Source organism: Colossoma macropomum, unplaced genomic scaffold (assembly GCF_904425465.1).
Source record: "Colossoma macropomum unplaced genomic scaffold, Colossoma_macropomum, whole genome shotgun sequence".
In the NCBI taxonomy this organism is placed as follows: domain Eukaryota; kingdom Metazoa; phylum Chordata; class Actinopteri; order Characiformes; family Serrasalmidae; genus Colossoma; species Colossoma macropomum.
The window spans coordinates 4,403,731-4,427,380 of record NW_023494787.1 but is presented as its reverse complement, the minus strand read 5'-3'; the positions used below and the strand labels follow the sequence as shown (position 1 = coordinate 4,427,380).

Genomic DNA, 23,650 nt, shown 5'->3' with positions numbered 1-23,650 from the left:
CATACTGAAGTTACAAGGAGTGTTTCAGCCTGGACTGCTTTTTGGTTGAGTCTCAATACAGAACAGCCCATCAGAACAGAGCTCATTTACATGTATCAGTCTTAAAGGCACAGTAAGCAAAACAGCCTGATTAATTGTGAGGGATAACGAGAGGCTGGAAACATGGATTATGGCTGTTGGTGGTGGAGATGTACATGGAAGGTGTTCAAAGGCAAAATAGACCCCAAAGAAAACATTTTTGCCACTATTTTACCACTATTTTACCACCATCAGCGTTACATATAAATAACAGAAGACACAAAAAGGTTGACTGGTCTTTTCGGATAGTGAATAAAATGGCTGTATTTGCATTGTAGAAATTGAGATGCCTGATTCTTATCAGCACCACTGTACTATTTCCCTTTTAAGGTACTGTAAAAGAAAACATTAGCATTGTTTATTTGAGTTTAACCCCTTAAATGGCCAGGCTCCACTGGCAAGCCCAAATGTTGTATTACATGCGTCTATAATCCAAGAATAGCTCAGCCAGTTTGCATTGAAGTCCATGTAGTTACTGAATAATAAGCAGGTAACTTAGCAGGTAATAAACCTGGGATTTTAAGGGGTTAAATCCATGCAAATGTCATAAATGTACCTCATGGAGGGGTAAAATGAGGGAAAATGTAGGATAAAGGCCCTTTAATGTACAAAATTGTGGAAATATTTGGCAAATTTGTACAGTAATATTGTATTGCAGTTTGAGTGCTGTCCTTTTGTTTTAGTGTTGTGCTGTGTTGCTGTCCTCTGCGTGAACAGTGGCCTGCTTGCGTCTTTATCCCAACATCGTGTCCATGGTTACCAGCACAGAAATAGACACACACAGTCTTTTTTTCCACGGGATGTGATTTTATGGGGAACAAAATATGAAATGCTCGGTAACTGAGACCACAAATAGGCTCAACCTCTGAGGCATCGTCTCAAGACTCTGTGACTAACTGGCACAAGTTCCTCTCTGACATCCTCAAAACTAGTACCACTTATTCTTTATGCTTGAGTACAAAAATAATGACTTTTATTTAAACCCAAATCATCTGCAGGATGTTATTTGACATATACATTTGATTTCAGGCACTCTTTCAGATACGTAACACTTTCTTTCTCACTTTCTTTCTCAAGTCACAGGTTTTGTTTAGGGGAGGTGTCACTAATTTTACTCGTAACACTTTAAAATACGAAAATCACACCTCACTATAAAACCCTCTTTTCATCTTTGCACTCCTCTGTTTGCACCTACGAGCTGTTGATAAGCTTCTCTTGCTCAGCTGCTTCACTATTTTGAAACAGAATGTTTGGATACTTCATTTAAATCCCTGATTTAAAGAGTAATACACTCTAAAGCACAATACGGAAATTAGGATTGTGCATTTCGACTAATTTTTCTATTCAAGTATCTGTAAGGTTTAAGGTATGAATTAGTGCTGGGCGTTATGACCTCAAATCAATATCACGATTAATTAAATGTTGTAGCTCGATTACGATTAATGAACGATTTTTTTGTTTGTTTTTTTTGCCCTCATAGTTCACTGACAGGGTTTGTACTGTAAATATGTTCTGCATATCTTAATGTAAATCGTCTCAACAGCCAGATCAGAATTCGCACGGCTTTTATGTCAATCCAACTCGACAATCGTCATAATTTTGCGCTGCTGAGACTCATAAACATTTGGGGCCATTCCACCTTAAATGGTGCAGCAGTTACATTCTGGCATCTCAGGCTCCTTTTAAGGTGGAATGAGAACAAGAAGCTGGTGAATGAGAAGCGACTTCAGCTTTGTAGTCAAACATTTCACAAGAAACTCTTCGACTTTTGAGGAAAAGTTTCCTGCTGGAGATGTGAGAAAAGCAGCTATAGCTGAGCTAAAGCTTAAAGCAGAGCAAAGTGAGTCTACGTTTCGTTTCTATTATATTTTTAGCCTTTACTAGTTCATCAGCACAGACTGAGACATATTTACAGCCAAGATGGTAAAATGAACATTAAATGTTGTGGCTCCCAAGATGGTTTGATTCTTGTTGGAAGGACAAAATGGCTCTTATTAACATTTGGGTTGCGACCCCTGGCCTAGCGTCTCTATGTAAACAAACTCTTTGTTTTTGTGCAGTTTTCAGGATTTTGAGATTCAAAGCTCGCACCGCTGTGGATTGGACTGGATCTCCATCGGTACCTATAAGAACCTGGATGGTTATCGCGCCTGCGGCTCATCCATCCCAGCTCCGTACATCTCCTCTCAGGACCACGTGTGGATTAAGTTCCACTCAGACGACAGTCTGACCGGCAAGGGCTTCAGGCTCTCTTACATAACAGGTACTGCAGAAAAGCTGCTATTTATAGCCCTGATAGCGGCCACTAAGTCAGAGATAAAGCTGTCACATGGCGGTTTCGCTCTTATGTGCTTTACGACTGCAGGGAAAAATCTTTCTCTTACAAATCCCCGTCATCTTTTTACCGTCTGCCTCTTTTTATGTGGCATTCTGTGTATTACTTTTAGGAACTAAGTAATCAAAATGTTATTTATATCACACTTTTAAAACAAATAGTGTTAAAACAAAGTGCCGTCTTTGCATGACGTATCACAAACGGATGAAATGAGAGCATCTAATCAATGTTAATGATTAAAAAAAAAATTTCACAGCTCCCTTTCACATTCACGTTTATTTTGGCTACTAATCTGTATATGCGTTGTTATGATGTTAACAACATAATATCTTGTTTGGATCTGGTTTCATGGCACCAGGTGTGATCTTATAACGAGAACGTCTGAGGACAACCATGGGAAATTTTGGGGGTAAATTTGCATACATGCAAACTTGAAATTCACCATGGTGAGTGCTAAATATGCTGTTCATACGGAGGAAGGAGGAGGAGAGGGGTTTTTACTGCCAACAGAGCATTCAATGCAATAGCAAGCAAGCAAAGTTTATTTATGTAGCGCTGTTTACAACAGGTGTTGTCACAAAGCAGCTTTACAAAGAAATCAGCATTACAGAAAGAAATCCGGGTCCGAGCCCCCATGAGCGTCGCCAGTGGCGACAGTGGCAAGGAAAAACTCCCTAAGAGAAACAGGAAGAAACCTTGAGAGGAACCAAGACTCAGAAGGGGAACCCGTCCTCTTCTGGTCGACACCGGATAGCAAACATTGTTAGTACAAAAACAGGGAAAACAGGTGGAGCAAATGATTAATTTGATTAGTTTAGTTCATGCAGCAGCATCAGTGGGGTCAGGTTGGGAGGGTGAGGTTGAGAGGGCTGGCAGCAGTGGCACCCGATCAAGGCAGAAGAGGCAGCAGCATCAGACGCACAGGATGGGCAGCTGTTCAACTCGGCAAAGAAAAGAAAGAAAGGAAAAACACACAAAGTCAGTTCTGTAATGGGTGACTGACAGAACTGAGAGTCAGTTCTGTAATGTGTGTCAGTTCTGTAATGGGTGACTGATCACAGATTACAGTGTTAGCAGAGCAGCGGAGACTCTGGCAGGTATAGAACCAACAGGGAAAACTAATGACCAAAGGCTTGAATATACAAGTAAGTTTTTAGCCTAGACTTAAACACTGAGGCAGTGTCTGAGTCCCGAACATTAACAGGAAGACTATTCCAAAGCTGGGGAGCTTTGTATAAGAAAGCTCTCCCCCCTGACGTAAGTCCCTCATGTCCCCCAAAGACAGCACAAACATTATCCAGTTACTCCACAGATATAGTATTTAATTTTCACTAGATATTCAGAACTGAGTTAACATTACTGAAAAAGCGAGAAGAAAGCCGTGTTTCCCCTTAGCAGTGAAGTTGACTTCAATTTCACCCATTTGAATTCCATCAGTAGATTTTGAACAGTGGCTGAAAAGGGTTAATGCGTGTAAATAGTCATTGTTTGCAACCAAGACAATCAGCTGCCACTTCATTTTTGTGTGAAATTGATTTCATTGGCTATCATAATCGCTATGAGAGCTCAGCAGTCATCTAGGAATTACATCGCAAATGGCGGTCATCAGGGTCCAACGCTTCACGTTGCTCCAGATTTCAGAAATGATGTGGAAAGTGGCCTCTGTTTACAATGAATGGATCTCAGGAAGGCACCTGCCAGATTCCCATGAACGTATCTGTTTTCATAGTTAAACTCGAACTAAATTCATTGAATTAAATTTTTTTGAGGTCAAAATTTTTTAAAACGCTTAGTTTGAGGTTTTTCCGCCATTTTGCCCCTCTGAGTGGATTAAACTAAATAACGGAAATAACAGTGAATACAAATTCAAAATGTATCTCATGTAGTTTATGGCACGGGGTGAAACAAAACCGAGCCAACATAAGAAAACAATGAAGAATTTCTTAAGGAAATCATAAGAAAATAATTAATCTTAAGAGAGTATCTGAGAACTTAAGTTTTTTTGAGAACTGCATTTAAGAACTTTCTTATGAACTTCTCAGTATTTGTCTTAAGAAACTTTGCAAGTTTTTTTCTTAAAGCTTTTGTGAATCCGGCCCCTGCTTTCCTGAGACAGATGCAGGTCGCTTGTGATCAAGTGTTAACAAAGTGAGCCAAACAGTTCAGCCTACTAAGCATTTCTGGTCAACTGAAAGAAAGAAAATGCTAAGAAGTGAAGTATTATGAATCATGCTATGATTTTGATGTCCACATTCAAACACTTTCGTCTCATGTGGTGTCAGTTAGTACAGATAGCCTACGCTGGCTGAGCGCTGGGTGATACTGGCTCCTTTGCTTTTGTGAATGTAGTTTGCATGACCATGCAAACCAGATTAAACCTGCTTCCTGCCTGCTCTCACTTTAAAACACACCAGTGACCAGTCGAAGGCTGCCTGAGCCACACTGGGTCATTTTATCGCCATTGGTGTGAAGAGATCTTGTCTAGCCCTGCAATTACTCTGGATCATGCTTTAAGGGAACTAACAGCAGTCCAGAACTGAGACACTGGCAGCAATTACAAACAACCACTTATTGACAGGTGGTTTCGTTTGAGCATGTTGAAGGTGATCCAGCATGCGAAGTTCAACTAAACTCTAAAGCCCGTGTGTCAAACACAAGTCAGGCCCAATCCTGGTAGCTCATTTCACCATGAGCTGCACTACAGTTCCCAGCATGCATGACAAACGTTATGTGTGCTCCCACCCCCTCCCCAACAATGATTTATGGGACAGCACCACAGAAAAAAAACATTCCGGGTGTCTAGTTCAAGCGAATGGGAAGTTTAAAGAATGTTTTTTTTTTATGTACAATTATTTTTGAATTGTATAAGTATTCAGTGCTTATTTTTTGCTATTGCTATATATATATATATATATATATATATATATATATATATATATATATATATACACATACACACACACACACACACACACACACACACACACACACACACACATATATGGCCCTTTTAGTGGTTGAGTTTGACACCCCTGGTCTAAAGCTACACAGTACAGTAGAGGATTAGAGAGAGAATTAGGTGCCTTTTTTTGGTGATTGGTGTCACAACGTAAATAAAGAACGTTTACTTCTTTCAGCAGAGCATATTTATTAACAAGCTGAAGTTTCAAGGTTATTAAAGTCTTAAAAATAAATTATAGTAGGGAAGCACAGAGGCTCTGTTAAGCCGTGAGCTTTTAAAAGCTGGACAAAAATATAACCTTTGTGTTTTCAGTGATGTACCAATATGAGAACCACAGGGGACAATATTCCGGCACGCACAGGCTTGTTAATGCAACTTGAATCCTTTGTGAAAACCAACAAACACAAGACTTTTTCATGGACGAGACGTTTCCAAGTGCAGTAACAGGGTCGAGGTTCAGCCGCATGCCAACCCAAAACGGCCCTGGTGTGAGTAATGGCCACCGGCGCTATTCTCACGCTCCCTGATGATGTCTAATGCAGATTTTTAGTGAAACTTTCTTTTTTTGGCCCACAAAGTGGAGCTCGAGTGGCTCATTGAGTTCATATGGTATCGATTTGCGCCACTGCTTGGTTGTTTTCCTCCCCTGCAGCGATATTTATTTCTAGCCAGAAGACTCAAAGGATGCTTTCACATATCAGTCAGTGTAAAATATGTAAAATACTTAAATAGAGACGGGCTGGCCTCTGTTCTGAAATGTGGTCACTGGAAACGCTGGATAGAGTTCAGCAGATAGTGAGTTTATGACGGCGTTATTTTCAGAAGGGTATAATTAGCTGCGGTAAATGTTCTGTTGAGGTTTCATTGAGGATCTGCCCATAATGTGAGAGGAGGAACTTCAAAGAAGTAAACTCTGCCCTTTCATTGAGTATTTGAGCAGTGTTTGAGTCTGGTTTTGGTGTTTCTGCTCTCTATTTTTACTGTACTGGAGTTGACAGCACTGATTCAGTCAACACGTTCCTTTTTTATTTAATACTATGGTTATTACTGCTTTTATTATTAATTGTAGTAGTAGTGTTATTGTTTGTGCAACTTTTTATATATGTATTTAAATGCAAACACTTACATAACACTTTTTAGTTGATCTCCTTTGTTCCTTCTGTCTCCCTTGCTTTTGTAAACAAGTAAACAACATGCTTTTATTGTAAATTTTCATAAATTGGTATATTGTTAACCCCTCAAGCCTAAGGGGTTACATATGAACCCACACTTTTATTTCTCATTCTCAAAACAATATAAATTACATGTTTTGTAGCAGTTTTCGAATTTATTTGTAGAAAATACTGATTAGTATTTCTTGTTTTATTCAATTTATATTTTTTAAATAATATTTTAAGGTTAGTAATAAAAGTGGGGGGTTAAAATGAATTTAATAAATAATAATAAATAAATAAATGCTATGAAACAATTAATTGTTATTGTAAAAAATGAAAGTTAAAGTGAATGAAATAACAAAAACGTTTTGTTGATTCTCAGGGAAATCTGAGGAGCCCAGTTGCGAGTCTGATCAGTTTCACTGTGGCAATGGAAAATGCATCCCGGAGTCATGGAAGTGCAACACGATGGACGAGTGCGGCGACAATTCGGACGAGGAGCTGTGCGTTCAGCCAAATCCCTCAGCCTTCTTCTCTTTCCAGCCCTGTGCCTTCAACCAGTTCCCCTGCCTGTCCCGCTACACCCGCGTCTACACCTGCCTCCCTCAGTCTCTGAAATGCGACGGCAGCATAGACTGCCAGGACCTGGGCGATGAGATCGACTGCGACGTGCCTGTCTGCGGCGAGTGGCTTCGGAACTTCTACGGAACCTTCAGTTCGCCCAACTACCCGGACTTCTACCCGCCCGGCAGCAACTGCACCTGGCTGATCGACACCGGAGACCACCGCAAGGTCATCCTTCGCTTCATGGACTTCAAGCTGGACGGCACGGGTTACGGAGACTACGTGAAAGTTTACGACGGTTTGGAGGAGAATCCTCGGCGGCTGCTACGTGTTCTGACCGCCTTCGATTCTCGAGCTCCGGTAGCCGTCGTCTCGTCCTCCGGCCAGCTCCGCGTCCACTTCTACGCAGACAAGATCAATGCGGCGCGAGGCTTTAACGTCACCTACCAGGTGGACGGTTTCTGCCTGCCCTGGGAGATCCCCTGTGGCGGGAACTGGGGCTGCTACACCGAACAGCAGCGCTGCGACGGGTACTGGCACTGCCCCAATGGCCGCGACGAGCTCAACTGCAGCAGCTGCCAGGTAGGAATGAACGGTGATCATTGTAGAGAACTTATCATGTGTATAATCATGTGTATTGTGAGTTTGTAGTGGACAGAAATTTATATCACAGTTAGGGCTGGGCGATTAATCGAAAAGTAATCGAAACCGACATTCAGAACTTCTAACCGACGTAATCTTGCCCATGTTGGTTATTTAGATTTTTTTAAATTCGGTTAATCCTTTCCCCACTCTGTGTGTTCATGTACTGTCCTCTTAAAAACTTACTACTGCGCGTGTATCGTGACTCCTCCACGTCCACTCTGCAACATGGAAGCTCAGGCTGTGTTCACACAGCAGGTAAAAGTGGCCCAAATCTGATTTTTTCACCAAATCTGATTTTGTTGTTTGGCTGTTCAGATTATCTTTTAAATGTGATCTGTATGCGACATCAGTCTGAACAGATCAGCTCCTAAACTGACCCTCATGCGCTAAAGATCAGAGCGTCACGCTGCTTCACGACTCATCCAGAGGTAAACAATCACGACCGCCAACGAACGCCAGTCGCTCCCGGAGGATCAGCTTCATCTTCACCAGCATCACAGGAGCCATCATGAAGCTTCAATGACTGACAGCTGGGCTCATCACCCAGAATGTGTCCGAGCCGTAAAAAGGGCGCGGTCACTTCTTTGGTTCGCGTCCTCGGATTCTTTAAACTTCGCTTTCAGACCTTTAACTGTTCTTTGACGCTGCAGCCTCGTTCTCCTGCGGCCGCGTTCGGACATTTCTTTCAGAATCTCTTCAAACACGGAGGGTTTGGATGAGTCTCTTCTAATTTTCGTACAGAAATATCACCCCAAATGTCTCAGCAGTGCGAAATTATGGCGAATGTTGAGTTAGATCTGGCTGTTGAGACGATTTACATTAACAGAAACACTGAGAAACTGCTAATTTGATGCGCCAGCGCGTTCGTCGACCCCAGAGGGCTAAGCCAAGGCTAGTCCCTGAAAAAGTAAAGACTACTTCAGATGCAGCCGAGTACATAGCAAAAGGTGACGGAGGCTCTGCTGTGGTTTCATTTTTGTTTGAAACGTGCTGGAAACATCCCTGACTCAGACACTCAGCTAAAGAGGATAGCATGGTTTGCGCTGTTTGTATGCCACATGGCATTTGGAAGAATTTCAACCTGAACCGAAGAACCAGAATTCCACTCAGTACTTTTGTCAGTGCTCGGGCCTGAGACAGATGACGTTTGACTAATAAAACTGGCCAGAGTTAAGGCTCCACAGATCTTACCACCACTGCCGAAAATCTTACCAGTAAAGTATTAATAATGTTATATAAGAAAACTACATTTGGGAATGTGATGAAATTGGAGCGACCATACACTGAGAGAAGTCTTGACTGACGTGATTTATATTTGGCTTATTTTATATTTTTTTATTTAAGAATAATCTGCTTTTCATTCTGAGTTTAATGAATGTCAGTTTTTTTGTGATCAAGAATTTTAATTGTTTCACAAGATAATAAACAACAAGGGGATAGGGAGCCAAAACAAAGACGAAGTATATGACATGGACAGCAGGAGTGGTCATCACGAGGTACAATCATCATCACAGACAAAAGTAAATAAAGGAGGAGGTGTCCGTATTCACGGCAGACCTTTCAGGAAATCCAAAATATGTTAGGCAAAAGTTTTCCATGTTTCAACAGTCATGGGCTTAGCACAGGTTACGTCGCACAGCAATACATTCAAGTTTTGCTGTGTTGAGTAAATAAATGTCACAGCTGAGGATGAATATTGAAGCCAGTATTCTTGGTTATCAGCTCCTTAAAATCAGTATCGGTAAACATTTTCCAATTGGTCAGGCCCTGATTGAATGTCAGTCTATTATGCCATTCTTACTTTGGTCATTTATTTTTACTGATTATTTCTAATCATACTGACAGTTTTTCATTGCCTTCTTTATGCATGTCGCTGCTGTCGGAAGAAAACCTCCTATCTCCATTTTTGTCGTTTTTCAGTTTTTGACATAATTTGAAAATGTCTGTTACCCTTTACATTGTATGTAAATGTCATGATGGATGGACTAAAAGAAACGACCTAAAATTACTTGGAAAAAATTCTGGTTCCATTGACTTACATTAAAAGAAAAGTATGTTTTTTCCTTCTCCTGTAAAGTTACCTTTTTGGAGATAGACAACAGTGATATATTCCATTCTGACTTCTTTGCAAACCTCAGAAAAACTTCATGTATGTCTTCAGGTGTTGTAAGGTTTGTTGTTCTATGTCTCCTACAGGAGGATGAGTTCCCCTGCTCCCGTAACGGCGCCTGCTACCCTCGCTCCGATCGCTGCAACTACCAGAACCGCTGCCCCAACGGCTCCGACGAGAAGAACTGCTTCTTCTGCCAGCCTGGAAACTTCCACTGTAAGAACAACCGGTGCGTGTTCGAGAGCTGGGTGTGTGACGCGCAGGACGACTGTGGCGACGGCAGCGATGAGGAGAGCTGCCCGGTCATCGTCCCCACGCGGGTCATCACGGCCGCGGTTATCGGGAGTCTGATCTGCGGCCTGCTGCTGGTCATCGCTCTCGGCTGCACCTGCAAGCTCTACTCTCTCAGGATGTTCGAGCGCAGGTGAGGTTCTTTCAGCAGCTGCAGGAGCCACGAGTAACGTTTGCTACGCTTGTGCTCAGAGTCTTATTGTCGTTTTATACTAGATAAACTGTCATTTGTCCATGTTATGATGCCCTGAATGGGGTTTGTGTGCATCCTGCTTAATTTGCATATTCATCAGTTTTTTGGATGACTTGATGAATAAGTGATATGTGATCTATAACAGTGTATTCCCTGGGTCAGTATATTTCAAACGCACCTCCTCTTTAGTAGCCTTTGGCCGATAATTGATATATAATTAGAATTGAAGATCACAATAATTTAAATATTATTTAAATTATAAATTATTTTAATCTTTTACATGCTGTTTTTTTTTCTTTTTTCTGCTTCATCTTCATTTAACCATTTAATTTGTACAATCGTTCCAGTCTATGATTAGTTAAAAAATATATGCAACAGAAAAAAGATTGCACTTAATTACAGGCTGTACAAGCAGAACATCAACTAGCTAACAGCACACTTACCTACATTGAACGCCACCTAAAAGGATGAATAAAATGTAGATTTTTCAGTGTGGCAGTATTCCCTTTGGTGAAGAACCACTTGATGAGTCTGACATACCGTCTGTGAAGAATATAATTATCACTCTCAATTAAGTAATGAAGTAATATTGGTTAAAAGTTAGCCTGGTTGTTAATTATTGTAATTATATTATAATTCACACAGTGGAAGTTTCCTTATATAATTCATCCTTCAACCCTGAAGGTTGCCGCACAGACTGTCACCATAGCAGCGCAGGCAACAATCTCGTCTAGCTAGTAGCTAACGAAACGGCACAGAGAGAGATTCAAGACGAACATCGATAATTTTTAGACGAACAGACTTATTTGTAGTTGTAAGCACTCAGCTGGTCTCCTGATACGTTTAATCTGCAACGAGAACTCAAACACTAAAAAGTCACGAGGCTGAATTCAGCTTCACATTCGCCAGCTTCTTGTTCGAATTGTCCCGTTCCACCTTAAGTGGTAGCTACGTTCTGGCATCTCAGGCACCATTTAAGGTGGAACGGGAGAATTCATACAAGAAGCTGGTGAACGAGAAGCGACTGCTGCCTCATAAAAAGTCGAACGTGGAGAGACGTTTTACAAGAAACTGTTCTACTTTTGTGGAAAAGTTTCCTGCTGGAGATGCGAGAAAAGCCGGTAAAGCTTAAATCAGAGCAAAGTAAATCTGCGTTTTCATCTGTATTTTTAGTCTATACTAGTACATCAGCACACACTGAGACATATTTACAGCCAAGATGCTAAAATGGACATAAAGTGTTGTGGCTCCCAAGGTGGTTTGATTTTTGTTGAAAGGACAAAATGGCCCTTCTTAACATTTAGCTTGCGACCCCTGGTCTAGGGTCAAGGTTCTGTAACACTCATACGTGGTACTTTTGCAGATGGTTATCGCTTTGATCTAAATTTACAAGCTTACTCTTTAGGCATACTGAAAAGTCTGTATGAATCCATGAAAAAAGCATGAATAAAGTGAAATTAGAACTGTCTGAGTCTGCATTGTATAATGTCCATTGTATGCTTTTAACTTTACCTCAGGTCCTTTGAGACCCAGCTGTCCAGAGTTGAGGCAGAGTTACTGAGAAGGGAAGCTCCACCTTCATATGGGCAGCTTATTGCTCAAGGCCTAATCCCTCCAGTAGAGGATTTCCCAGTCTGCTCTGGTAACCAGGTGAGATGTCACCTTTTAGAAGTCTAAAGTGGCCAGATTTGCTGGTTATTTTGCTTTCTAGCTGTTAATACTTAGTAGCTCAGCGTCGCCCTCTGCAGGGGTTACAGCACCAGTCAGAGGATAGATTTTTTTGTTGTTTTTGTAAGATCAGTGATGTGTTGTTTTCTGCTTTTTTGATATTTATTTACCTCGACCCAACAAATGATAATGTGCCCAGTTCACACTGTGTGAGGTAACAACTGTGGAAGATGACTGGGATCAGCTCAAATATTTCTGTAACAATTTATTTGGAGTGGTCCTTTGTAGATGATTAATAAACTCTTAACAGGTCATCAGTAACACGTCAACAACACAAAGGACCTGAATACACTGATGTAAATATCTTGTAGATGTTCTGTTGATAAATTACTTACATTAAGTAGATGTGTTGTTAATATACGCAAAGCCTAACCTTACCAACCTTACCCAACACCTAACCCTCACCCAAAACCTAATCCTAACCCTCTCCCTGGCCCTAATCCTAACCCTCACCCTGGCCCTAATCCTAACCCTCTCCCTGGCCCTAATCCTAACCCTCTCCCTGGCCCTAATCCTAACCCTAACCTTAACCTCAACCCAAAACCTAATCCTAACCCTCTCCCTGGCCCTAATCCTAACCCTCACCCTGGCCCTAATCCTAACCCTCTCCCTGGCCCTAATCCTAACCCTCTCCCTGGCCCTAATCCTAACCCTAACCTTAACCTCAACCCAAAACCTAATCCTAACCCTCTCCCTGGCCCTAATCCTAACCCTCATATGTTTTTGACATGTTTCTGGGAGTATGTTGAGTGTTTGTTTCATCTAGAAGAACCACTCAAAATAAAGTGTCACCAATATTTCTGATCAGGCGATTATGCAATAATTGTAACAGGCCTACTTGCTGTATCTGTATAGAGTTTAAATGTAATTAACCCCTTAAATGGCCTGCTGGCAAGTCCAGGTATCATTCCTCACTCAAATATCTTTAGAATAACTCAGTAGTTTGCATTGTTTTCCATGTATTAACCCTTAGGATGTAGTAAGACTGGGATTTAAATGGGTTGAAAGACATATTCAGCACAAAATTAATTAATCCAGACATATTTCATCAGCCAAGATGTGTTTGGTGTCCGATAGTTAACGAGCTGTTTGTTCTCTGACAGGCCTCTGTGCTGGAGAACCTGCGCTTGGCTGTGCGGTCACAGCTCGGCTTCACCTCCATCCGCCTCCCGACCTCCGCTCGTCATGGCAACATCTGGCGGCGTCTCTTTAACTTCACTCGCTCCCGCCGCTCCGGTTCGCTGGCGCTGGTGTCCGCCGACACCGAGGAGGGCTCGGGCAGCTCCGGCCGCGACCATGACCGTTTGGGGGCTCACCGTGGCCTGCTGCCGCTCGATTCCGATGACACAGACACCGAAAGCGAACAGCAGCCGCGACGGGACGCCCCTGGTGCCGTCGGGGGTCTAGCGGCTCCGCCCCTTCCTCACAAAACCCCGCCCACCACAGCAGTAGAGGCCATCGTCTCTGTTTCCAGCAGCTCCTCCTCCGCCCCTCTGGCCAGCCGCGAAGGCAGCATTGCAGAAAGTGTAACAGACAGCAGTGGGGTGAGTGAAGGATGTGGTGTGGTGCCCCCCAGTGGGGGAAGGAGCCCTTTCAGCAGCGCTTTAAGCCGCGTCACACGGAGCCTCCGCTGGGTCCGCTTCAGTCTCGGCCGCTCTTCCGCTTCTGGGTCTGGCTCGGGCCAGCAGAACCAAAGCCCGCTGCGGCAGCTGGAGCATGGCACTGCGGGGGGCGCCAGCGGGAGCAACAGAGGCGAGGACGAGGATGACGTTGAGCTGCTGATTCCAGTTTCAGACGCAGGCTCGCTGGACAGTGACTCCAACGAAAGCGCAAGGCCGTTGCTGGAGCCTGGAGCAGACCAGGCTTTCGGAACGCAGCCGAACCCCGCATCCCGGGGCAGGCCGGTGTGCCGGGATGGACCCTGTGAACACTGTGGAATCGTCCACACGGCACGCATCCCTGATGCTTGTCTGGAGGCCACAGCTAGAACAGAAACCAGCGACGACGAGTCTCTCCTGCTGTGTTAAGTCAGGAGTTCTCAGCTCCAATCCTGAGGACCTGCTGCTCTCCGGTGTTTTCCCGAACCCAGCACTCCGACTCCGGCCCTCGCCCAGCGAGGTAGATCAGCGGAATATCTCACAAAGCAGTGTTTCTTAGCTGGCTTTCACTTTTTTTTAACAGTATTATTGAGTATAAATGCGATATATTTTCAGAATATTGCATCACATCACTAAACAGAACATAACAGGCATGATGACAGATGAAGAAAAACAAATGATACATATGCAATGGCAGTTAAAACCAGAATACAGTTTCAGATTGCAGCATGTTAGTGTACAGAAATATTTTAGGTGTCTGGCTTCTTCAAAAGAAGAGTTTTCCCCAAACATCCAGAGATGGGTGTGGTTTTCTTCTAATTACAATTGTTACATTTAATATGGCCAAACAAAGAGAGAGACTTTAACTGCTGGCCAATTGTTGGACAGCTAATTTAAGGCTGACTGGAAATCAAAATGGACATCTATTTACCTTGTTAGTTGCATTATGTTTCATTAAGGACGATTATTATTATTATTATTATTATTATTATTACGAATATAATATCACATCACAAAACAGAACATAATACATAACAGGCATGATGAAAAATGAAGAAAAACAAAACAAATATGATACATGTGCAACGGTACAGAAGTTCGGAGAGGCCATGAGCTGTTAATATAATTTTCTGGATTGTTATCTTGAGATCACAAGATAGCTAACTCATTATCTCAAGATAACAACTTCATTGTATTGAGATCACAAGATAGCTAACTTGTTATCTCAAGATAACTTTGTTATATTGATATCACAAGAAAGTTGACTTGTCTCAAGATAACAACTTCGTTATATTGATATCACAAGACACTTAACTCGTTATCTCAAGATAAAACTTTATCTTGAGATCACAAGAAAGTTAACTCGTTATCTCAAGATAACAACTTTCTTATGTTGAGATCACAAGACAGTTAACTTATCTCAAGATAACAATCCAGACAATTATAACTACCTCATGGCCTCTCCAGACTTCCATACCGTGGTGATGAAAACCGTTACAGTTTCAGATCACAGTCTGTTGGTGCACAGAAACATTTTAGGTGTCTGGCTTCCTAAAAATCACCAGTTTTGTCCCCAAACATCCAAAAAATGGGTGTTGTTTTCTTCTAATTATTACAAATGTTACATTTACCGTGGCCAAACAAAGAGAAAGAGACTTTTACTGCTGGCCAGCTGTTGGACAGCTAATTTAAAGTCGACCTGAAACCAAAATAGACATGTTTTTACCTCGTTAGTTATTTTAAGTTTCATCAAGGATGATTCGTCATACCATTTGACAAAAAAGATAAAATATTTGTTTCCATCATCAATGACCAAACTAGGAGTCTGGGTGCTGTCTATCTGAGTAAAGTGGGCGGGGCTTATGCCATGGACGCACCCATGCTCAAACAACAAAAATTCTTCTTTCTCTTGTGATCTTACATCAGAATGTAATGGCTTTAGCCCCGCCGCTAAAATGCTTTCTTATTTTAGTCACAGTGCACAAGCGTGTGAGACAAAATGGCATTAACCAATGATACCATGTTTTACCTTCTCCACTCGCCCCCGCCACCAGGTCCTGTCTCGATCAGGAGATTTAATCCTGCTATATAAATAACTCTGATTAACAGCCGTCCTTATTTCTTCAATCTATGCAGATATTAAAGTAAAAGCCTACAGCAGCTAAATGGCCTGATTAGCTATTTTGCTTAGCTGTTGATGCTCCTGACAGACGACAAAAACAGCTGGAGCTCAAATAAACAAAGCTGCCCTCTGAACATGTTGGAGCTCCAGCAGCTGCTTATGCTGGTTTCATAAGACCAACGATGCGTCTCAGTAAACGTATTTTCTATCTTCTTTTATTTACCTTCAACCAACTGATGAAAACACACCCCATTCATGCTAACATTAGACTGTGAAAGCTGGCAACTGTGCTTCAGTAATTGCAGGACGAATATATAATAATTGTGACAGGTTGTGTTGTGAGTCAAGCCTGTCCAATCAGAGAACAGCTGAGGAACATTCCTATTGGACAGTCCTCAATTTGGACCGAAGTTATCCAGCGTTCCTGAGAAATCCTGCTTTGTGAAAGGTCTGTCTGGGCGGGAAACGTTTGAAAAGGCAGCGCGCCCTCAGGTCTGGAGTTGAGAACCGCCGTGCGAAGCCTGCCAGCTGCAGCGCAGTCCGTAAGGCTCTGAACTCGTGAACTGTCCCTGCTTCAAGCTTCGCTTCTTCTGTCTCCCCAGCAGGGAAAAGTGTGAATGTGTTTTTTTGGACAACCTGCCCTTTGAATTTCCAAATGCTTACACAAGAGCTTTGAGACCATTTCTGGTACGCAGTCTCCCCCTCCACTGTGCTGTTTTGGCATTTCTCTTCACCGTTTTTAGCTACGTGGTTAATAAAGTCTTCTTTTTCCTTCTGTTTCGTTCTCCCTGCCTTTGTTAAGAGGGAACAGCTGCAGTTTACGACGATACACTTAGCTGGGTGGGAGAGGAGCGCTGGGAAGCGAAGGAGCTGTGTAAACACTGTCTGGAGGAGGTGTAAAATGTACACTGGTACTGAAAAAGCTGAACTAGCTCAGAAGCTGCAAGAGATTTATTACTTATTATTGAATTATTTGAACCTTGATGTCATTAATTTCCTTAAAAAGTGAGCAAAAACTCGGAGGGTACGTGCGACTCTGACGGTACAGATGCTGACGGTACGGTTCATTTCAGTTACTGGGTGATTTTTTTGGTCCCCATTAGAGACACAGAAATGGTTTGCAAATATTTTCGTCTGATTTTGGGCTAGAGCAATTTATTTATAACGGCGCGTGAGCGGCGGAGTGACTGATTTCAAGGATGCTATGTTGTGTAACAGCCACTGATGTTTGTTGTATTTATTGTTTTGTTACTGTTTCAGTAACCTTACTGTTTTGGTACCGATAACTCGTGTGTGAGTGTGTATATTTATTATTATTATTCTTGGTTTTGATTTCAGTAGTGGTTACTTGAGAAGCATGTTACATTGTCTTGTGCTTTTTTTAAGTGATATGGTGTATGAATGTATATAAATATATCTATATCTAAATATATAAAGATGCATAACTGTTTACTGCACTAAGAATAAAACAGCGTTCATCCCAAGTTGTGGTTACTTGTTTATTCAGACATGCGTATTTATTGTGAGAACTTTTGGCAATATACACTATGGCCAAAAGTATGTGGACACACTGTGTAGGTGTTTCAGCCACATCCATTGCTAACAGGTGTGTGAAATCAAGCACATAGCCATGCAACCTTCATACACACACACTTGCAATTTTCTTAATGTAATTAGGAATGGCAGTTAACAGGAACTGTGAGGGTCAAGCTGAGGTCTGGAAGACCAAGAAAACTTTCCAAGAGAACTGCTTGTACAATTGCTAGAAAGCCAAATCAAACCCTTTGAACCATTTGACTGTGAAGGACCTTCAAGAACATTTAGCAGACTCTGGAGTGGTGGTGCAATGCGCTACTGTACAAATATGACCTTCATGGAAGAGTCATCGGAAAAAAAAAACATTCCTTGCTTGAAGCCTGAAGCATTTTGGGAACAAATCTTGTGGACTGATGAAGGTAAAACAGAACTTTCTGTATGTCTGGAGAAAAAGGGGGCAGTATTTCATGAAAAGAACACCTCTCCAGCTGTTAAGCTCAGGGGTGGATTGGTCATGCTTGGGGTTGGTGTTGTAGCCAGTGGCCATTTCGCTGGTAGAGGGAAGAATAGAGTCAATCAAATTCCAGCAAATTCTGTAAGCACACATCATACTAGTCTGTAAAAAAGGTGAGGATGAAAGCAGGATGGCTTCTGCTACAGGATAATGATCCTAAACACACCTCAAAATCCACAACGCACTACCTCAAGAGGCACAAGCTGAGTCACAAGGTTTGCCATGGCCTTCACCGTCTCCCAACCTAAACATCATCACAAATCTATTGATAGACCTCAGGAGAGCAGTGCATGCAAGACGACGCCAAGAATCTCACAGAAGTAGGTGTTTTGCAAGTAAGAATGAGCGAAAATCTACCGAACAAGAACTAAAAGACTTTGGCCCAATCCCATTTCACCCCTCGCCACTACCACTCAGCCTTTACCCCTCTGTTTTGCGCGTTCACATCTAGGGGTAGGGTGTCCCGATCTTTGTTGAGATAGAGGGGGAGGGTGAAGTGTTGGGGCTGCATGACCCTCCAAACTGAGGTTTTTCAGAGACTCCAAACAGAGTGAGATGAGAAAAAAAGAAAAACCGGCAAGACGGCTGAACAAGAGACCAAAGAAACACACAAATGTGAGAATTTACTCCGTTAAAAAATTACGATAATCATTGTATTAAAATATGTCGTTTCAGTGTATTATGGTCAATTTCTTCATGACAAGCATAAAAAAATTACTAATTGCATGCTAAAGTCTTGGTAGCTAGCTAGCTAACTTCCTCGTTCCACCTTAAATAGTCCAGCAGTTCTGACGCCTGAAGCGCCAGAATGTAACTGCTGCTCCATTTAAGGTGGAACAGGAAAATTCAAACAAGAATCTGGTGAATATCTGACTTTAGCTTCATATCACTGAAGAGTTAGGGGTGGGTGATAATAAATAATTGCCCCCCTCTTTGAAGGCGTATGACTCCCTAAATGTAACTAAAGCCCAGCAGTGAGGAGCTGAACTTTACCCTCCTCTGCTGTCACTGCAGACTGGCAGGGTCGCCTACAGAGCAGCGCTGGTAGCTGTTAATGAAGTGATGCTCTTTTTATTTGAGGGTCCCATTTCAGAGGGAAGATTTCAACCACTACCCTGTAACTCAGTTCAAAGAGGTTAGGATGACACTCGAAAACAAGGGGTAGGGGTAAAAAGGAGAAATGGGATTAGGCCTTTGCTTTGGACCCTTTTCCTTTTTTGCTATTTTTAAACTGTAAAAGAAGGAAATGATAAAGTAATCTTGCTATTAAAGATATTAAAGAAATGTATCAGCTTTAACTCTGTGCCTTGCAGAAATCAGGTCATTGTGTAATCGCTTAGCTATTCACAGTAATGGAAATTTTCACCAGGGTTCCCAAACTTTTTCATGCCACTGTGTATTCTAAGGTCACAGAGTCACGACAAGGCAGAAATGAACACAACGTGGTACTTTTTCAGGGCGTGTCGGCCGCCTGCTGAGCAGGGCTACTCTATCGGTGATGGCGTGAATAGGTATTTTTTCCAGAACAGAAATCCAGAATCGGGAACCAGAACTTCACCTGTAAGGAGAAATGAACAGAAGGAGGACTCAGTTCTGTACGGATTCTGTGTTCTATATTGTCGCTGCCGGAATTAAACCTTGTATTTCCAAAATGGCAACTTTACAGGAGCAAAAGGAACAAAATATTCTTCTAAAGACATTTGGAGCATTTCTATTGGTCCATTCATTATATAAAAAATAAATTTAACATGTAAAGAGCAGCTGGCATTTTCAAACTGCAAAAAAAGAGAAAGATGGGGATACAAAGTTTTGATCCAACAGTGACAATCAGTAATAATACGGTAATAAAACAGTAACTACTATAAATTATTCGGTAACTACTACTTATTCAGTATCTACTATGAATTATTCAGTATCTACTATGAATTATTCATTAATTACTTTGAATTTTCAAGTATCTGCTATGAATTATTAATCAATTATTTTGAATTATTCAGTATTTACTATGAATTATTCATTAATTACTTTGAATTTTCAAGTATCTACTATGAATTATTCAGTAGCTACTATGAATTATTCAGTATCTACTATGAATTATTCAGTATCTACTATGAATTATTCAGTTTCTCATAGTAAAAATGAAATTTTGAAAAAAAAAAAATTCTTACGTCTTTCTTCAGACTCTGAAATCGGGCCTGTTCCACCTGCATGAAGTTGTCTTGTGAGCGTTTGTTCAGGATTTTGTTGTGCAGGTATTTCACCCTTTTGTCTGTGTTTTCAGTGAAGAAATACTCTGACGCCAGCAGCTTGACCTGCAGCAGCTTAGCGGCCAGCAGGCCGAGGATCAGCAGGACGGTGATGACGGAGCAGAGAGGAACCACAGCCTGAGAGAGCAGCAGAGTGGGCTCGGGATAACACTCGCGCGCAACCAAGCTCACAGAGAAGGAGAAATCCCTCTGCCTGTTCACTTCAGCCACAGGGATGGAGAGGACCTGATGCTTACTCTGTTAGTGAAGAGGATCCGTTAATAACAGAGAGATTAGCTGATCTTCATTCAAGTGAAGGATGGTGGCTTTGGGTAAATGGGACACATACTGGCCCTGAATGATGAAGCCATCATTTAATTCTATTTCAACATATAAAAATTTCATTGTTTTCATGTTTTCATACACATCACTGTTGTCAGAACAAAACCTCGCATCTCCATTTTTGTCGTTTCTCAGTTTTTGATATAATTTGAAAATGCCTGTTGCCGTTTATATTGTGTGTACGTCATGATGAATGAACCAGATCTACTCGGAAAAATTTCTGGTTCCATTGACTTACATTCAAAGTAAAGTATGCTTTTTCCCTCTCCTGTACAGTTATCACTTTGGAGATATGAGGTTTTGTTCCGACAGCAGCGTCATAAGCATCTTAATGTGTTCCAGAATTCCTGATTCTGCCCTGCATGTGTTTCTCTGGCTGAACAGATGTTAAGGTAGACAAAAGAGTAGGTTATACTCTTCCCTTACAATTTGTTAGAATTTTTTCTCTTGTATATGGCCACTTTATTAGAAACGCCTACCTTACAGCTCCTCTCTTGTAACTGCTGTGCCGATGATGAACCATCACCTAAATAATATCTGGCCAACAGCCGCCCTGTGGTCAGAAACCACCCAATGACGAGTACGAGGAGTACAGTGGGGCTGATAAACTGTGCAGAAACAGACTACAGTCTGTAACTGTACACTTACATAGTGGAGCTACAAGGTAGGTGTTTCTAATAAAGAGGCCAGTGAGTGGAAGCACAAGGGAGGTGTTTCAAATAAAGTGGCCAGTGAGCGGAAGCACAACGGAGGTGTTTCTAATAAAGTGGCCAGTGAGTGGAAGCACAAGGTATTTCCAATAAAGTGGCCAGTGGGTGGAAGCACAAGGGAGGTGTTTCTAATAAAGTGTCCAGTGGGTGGAAGCACAAGGGAGGTGTTTCTAATAAAGTGGCCAGTAGGTGGAAGCACAAGGTGTTTCTAATAAAGTGGCCAGTGGGTGGAAGCACAAGGTAGGTGTTTCCAATAAAGTGGCCAGTGGGTGGAAGCACAAGGTAGGTGTTTCTAATAAAGTGGCCAGTGTGTGGAAGCACAAGGGAGGTGTTTCCAATAAAGTGGCCAGTGTGTGGAAGCACAAGGTAGGTGTTTCTAATATAGTGGCCAGTGGGTGGAAGTACAAGGGAGGTGTTTCCAATAAAGTGGCCAGTGTGTGGAAGCACAAGGGAGGTGTTTCCAATAAAGTGGCCAGTGTGTGGAAGCACAAGGTGTTTCTAATAAAGTGGCCAGTGGGTGGAAGCACAAAGGAGGTGTTTCTAATAAAGTGGCCAGTGGGTGGAAACACAAGGGAGGTGTTTCCAAGGTAGATGTTTCTAATAAAGTGGCCAGTGGGTGGAAGCACAAGGTAGGTGTTTCCAATATAGTGGCCAGTGGGTGGAAGCACAAGGTAGGTGTTTCTAATATAGTGGCCAGTGGGTGGAAGTACAAGGGAGGTGTTTCCAATAAAGTGGCCAGTGGGTGGAAGCACAAGGTGGGTGTTTCTAATAAAGTGACGTTTAATACTCACATTCACTTGCATTATAAGAGGAATGTAGAAGGGGTTCAGCTCTTTTAATTTATCACTGATGATAACAGTAATCCAGTAGAGCAGCCCGTCCAGCCCCAGCAGAAAGAACCAGCTCAGGATGTAGAAGCCAACAGGAATGAAGAACATTGCCATCGGCAAACACTCACTCAGACGGAGCTTAGCGGAGGGGATGAAGATGTAGTGCCTCGCCTCCTCCTTGGTCAGAGGGAGAACGTGAGGCTTTCCCAAGGCCTTCTGGCGCTGATCGTACTCCACGAATCTGCTTGTGATGAACACGTTCTTGTATCTTTTCTGGCCTGTGTATTTCTTGAGGAAACGTGCTGTCAAAGCTATCAGCAGGATGGTCGTCAGCACCGGAGCAACCTTCTTCCCGATGGACATCACTGCGTTAAACACAGCCTCTACTTCATCTACTTTGTTCTTCAGCTCCGCCTCGGCCTGCTCCAGTTTCCTCCTCACCTCTTCAGACTCTAGCGTGTGCCAGACGTTCAGATTGGCCTCAAATTTAGCTACGCCCCAGTCTGAGAACATCTTCAACTGATCTCTCACCCACTTGATCATCCGTACGTAGTTATCGATGGGGCTGACGTCCAGCAGCTCTTTCTTCTTCTTCAGGTTACACACTATCAGAAACAGAGTCAGGTTTACTTTCACTCAGTTTGAAAGTTTAGAATCACAACATAACACCAATTTGGTCACACACACACACTTACATACACACACACTTACATACACACACACTTACATACACACACACTTACATATATATATATGTAAGTGTGTGTGTATGTAAGTGTGTGTGTGTGACCAAATTGGTGTTATGTTGTGATTCTAACATCTATCATATTACAGGCACTGTATGCTTATACATACATATATATATATATATATATATATATATATATATATATATATATATATATTTCACATAATTCATAGTAGATACTAAATATTATAGAGTAGATAAATTACAGTAGATACTAAATAATTCAGAGTAGATTCTGAATAATTCACAGTAGATACTTAATAATTAATTGTAGATACTTAATAATTTATAATAGTTGCAGAATAATTTATAGTAGGCACTCAATAATTCATAGTGGATGCTGAATAATTCATAGTAGTTGCTGCACAATGTATTGAAGATGTTGAATAAATTATAGTAGAACCTGAGTAATTTATAGTAATTTATAGTTATGTGTTATCAGTAATGTGTAGTAGTTACTGATTAATTCAGAATTCACTGAATAATTCATTACTGTATAATAAATGTTGTCATAAGCTGCAGATGAAGAAGAGCTCAATCCCAGACGAACCTATGCTCTGAGCGACTCTGTAAAGGTTCCTGTAGGTGTTTTGGGAGCCCAGACACGCCACCAGTCCACTGCCCACGATCAGCATGGCGGACCGGCCCTGATTCATGGCGCAGGAGATCAGGACCAGGAGGATGAAGCGGCGGAGGCGTTTGGAGAAGAAGAGCCCGGCGAACAGGAGGAGAGAGAAGCTGGCGGTGGTCAGTTCAGTCACCATCAGGTCAACATTCACAGCATACAGACTGAGGAAGAGGAGGGAGCTGAGGGCCAGGCTGATGAAGAGGCAGGTGAAGGAGTGGAGGAGGGTGTGTCTCCATCCATCCCTCCGTCCAGAGGTGTACAGCATGACCACTGTGGTCCAGGAGCGGACCAGCCTCTGTTTAAAACTGTTACTCAT

The 23,650-nt window shown here is 42.1% G+C and overlaps 2 protein-coding genes across 2 annotated transcripts in view; one reads left to right on the top strand and one right to left on the bottom strand.

Moving 5' to 3' along the window:
• lrp12 (low density lipoprotein receptor-related protein 12) overlaps nt 1-17,264 on the top strand; it is a 24,143-nt gene extending 6,879 nt beyond the window's left edge. Inside the window, exons 4-8 of the mRNA XM_036565920.1 lie at nt 2,139-2,341; nt 6,912-7,675; nt 9,935-10,272; nt 11,850-11,982; nt 13,164-17,264. Of these exons, the coding sequence (XP_036421813.1) occupies nt 2,139-2,341; nt 6,912-7,675; nt 9,935-10,272; nt 11,850-11,982; nt 13,164-14,087 (2,362 nt within the window). The 3' untranslated portion in view covers nt 14,088-17,264. The remainder of the gene's footprint in view (nt 1-2,138; nt 2,342-6,911; nt 7,676-9,934; nt 10,273-11,849; nt 11,983-13,163) is intronic.
• LOC118804843 (dendritic cell-specific transmembrane protein-like) lies at nt 16,192-23,650 on the bottom strand. The gene is made up of 4 exons (XM_036565465.1): nt 23,257-23,650; nt 21,920-22,563; nt 19,999-20,334; nt 16,192-16,416 (listed from the first exon to the last, which is right to left on the bottom strand). The coding sequence occupies exons 1-4, from the start codon at nt 23,648-23,650 to the stop codon at nt 16,192-16,194; spliced, it is 1,599 nt and encodes a 532-aa protein (XP_036421358.1).

Coding starts and splice junctions, on each gene's coding strand:
- LOC118804843 (XM_036565465.1), bottom strand. CDS start 23,650: ATGAGTAACAGTTTTAAACAGAGGCTGGTCCGCTCCTGGACCACAGTG. Junction 22,564..23,256: donor CAGAGTCGCTCAGAGCATAG/GTTCGTCTGGGA, acceptor TGTTTCTGATAG/TGTGTAACCTGAAGAAGAAG. Junction 20,335..21,919: donor CTCTTATAATGCAAGTGAAT/GTGAGTATTAAA, acceptor CTTCACTAACAG/AGTAAGCATCAGGTCCTCTC.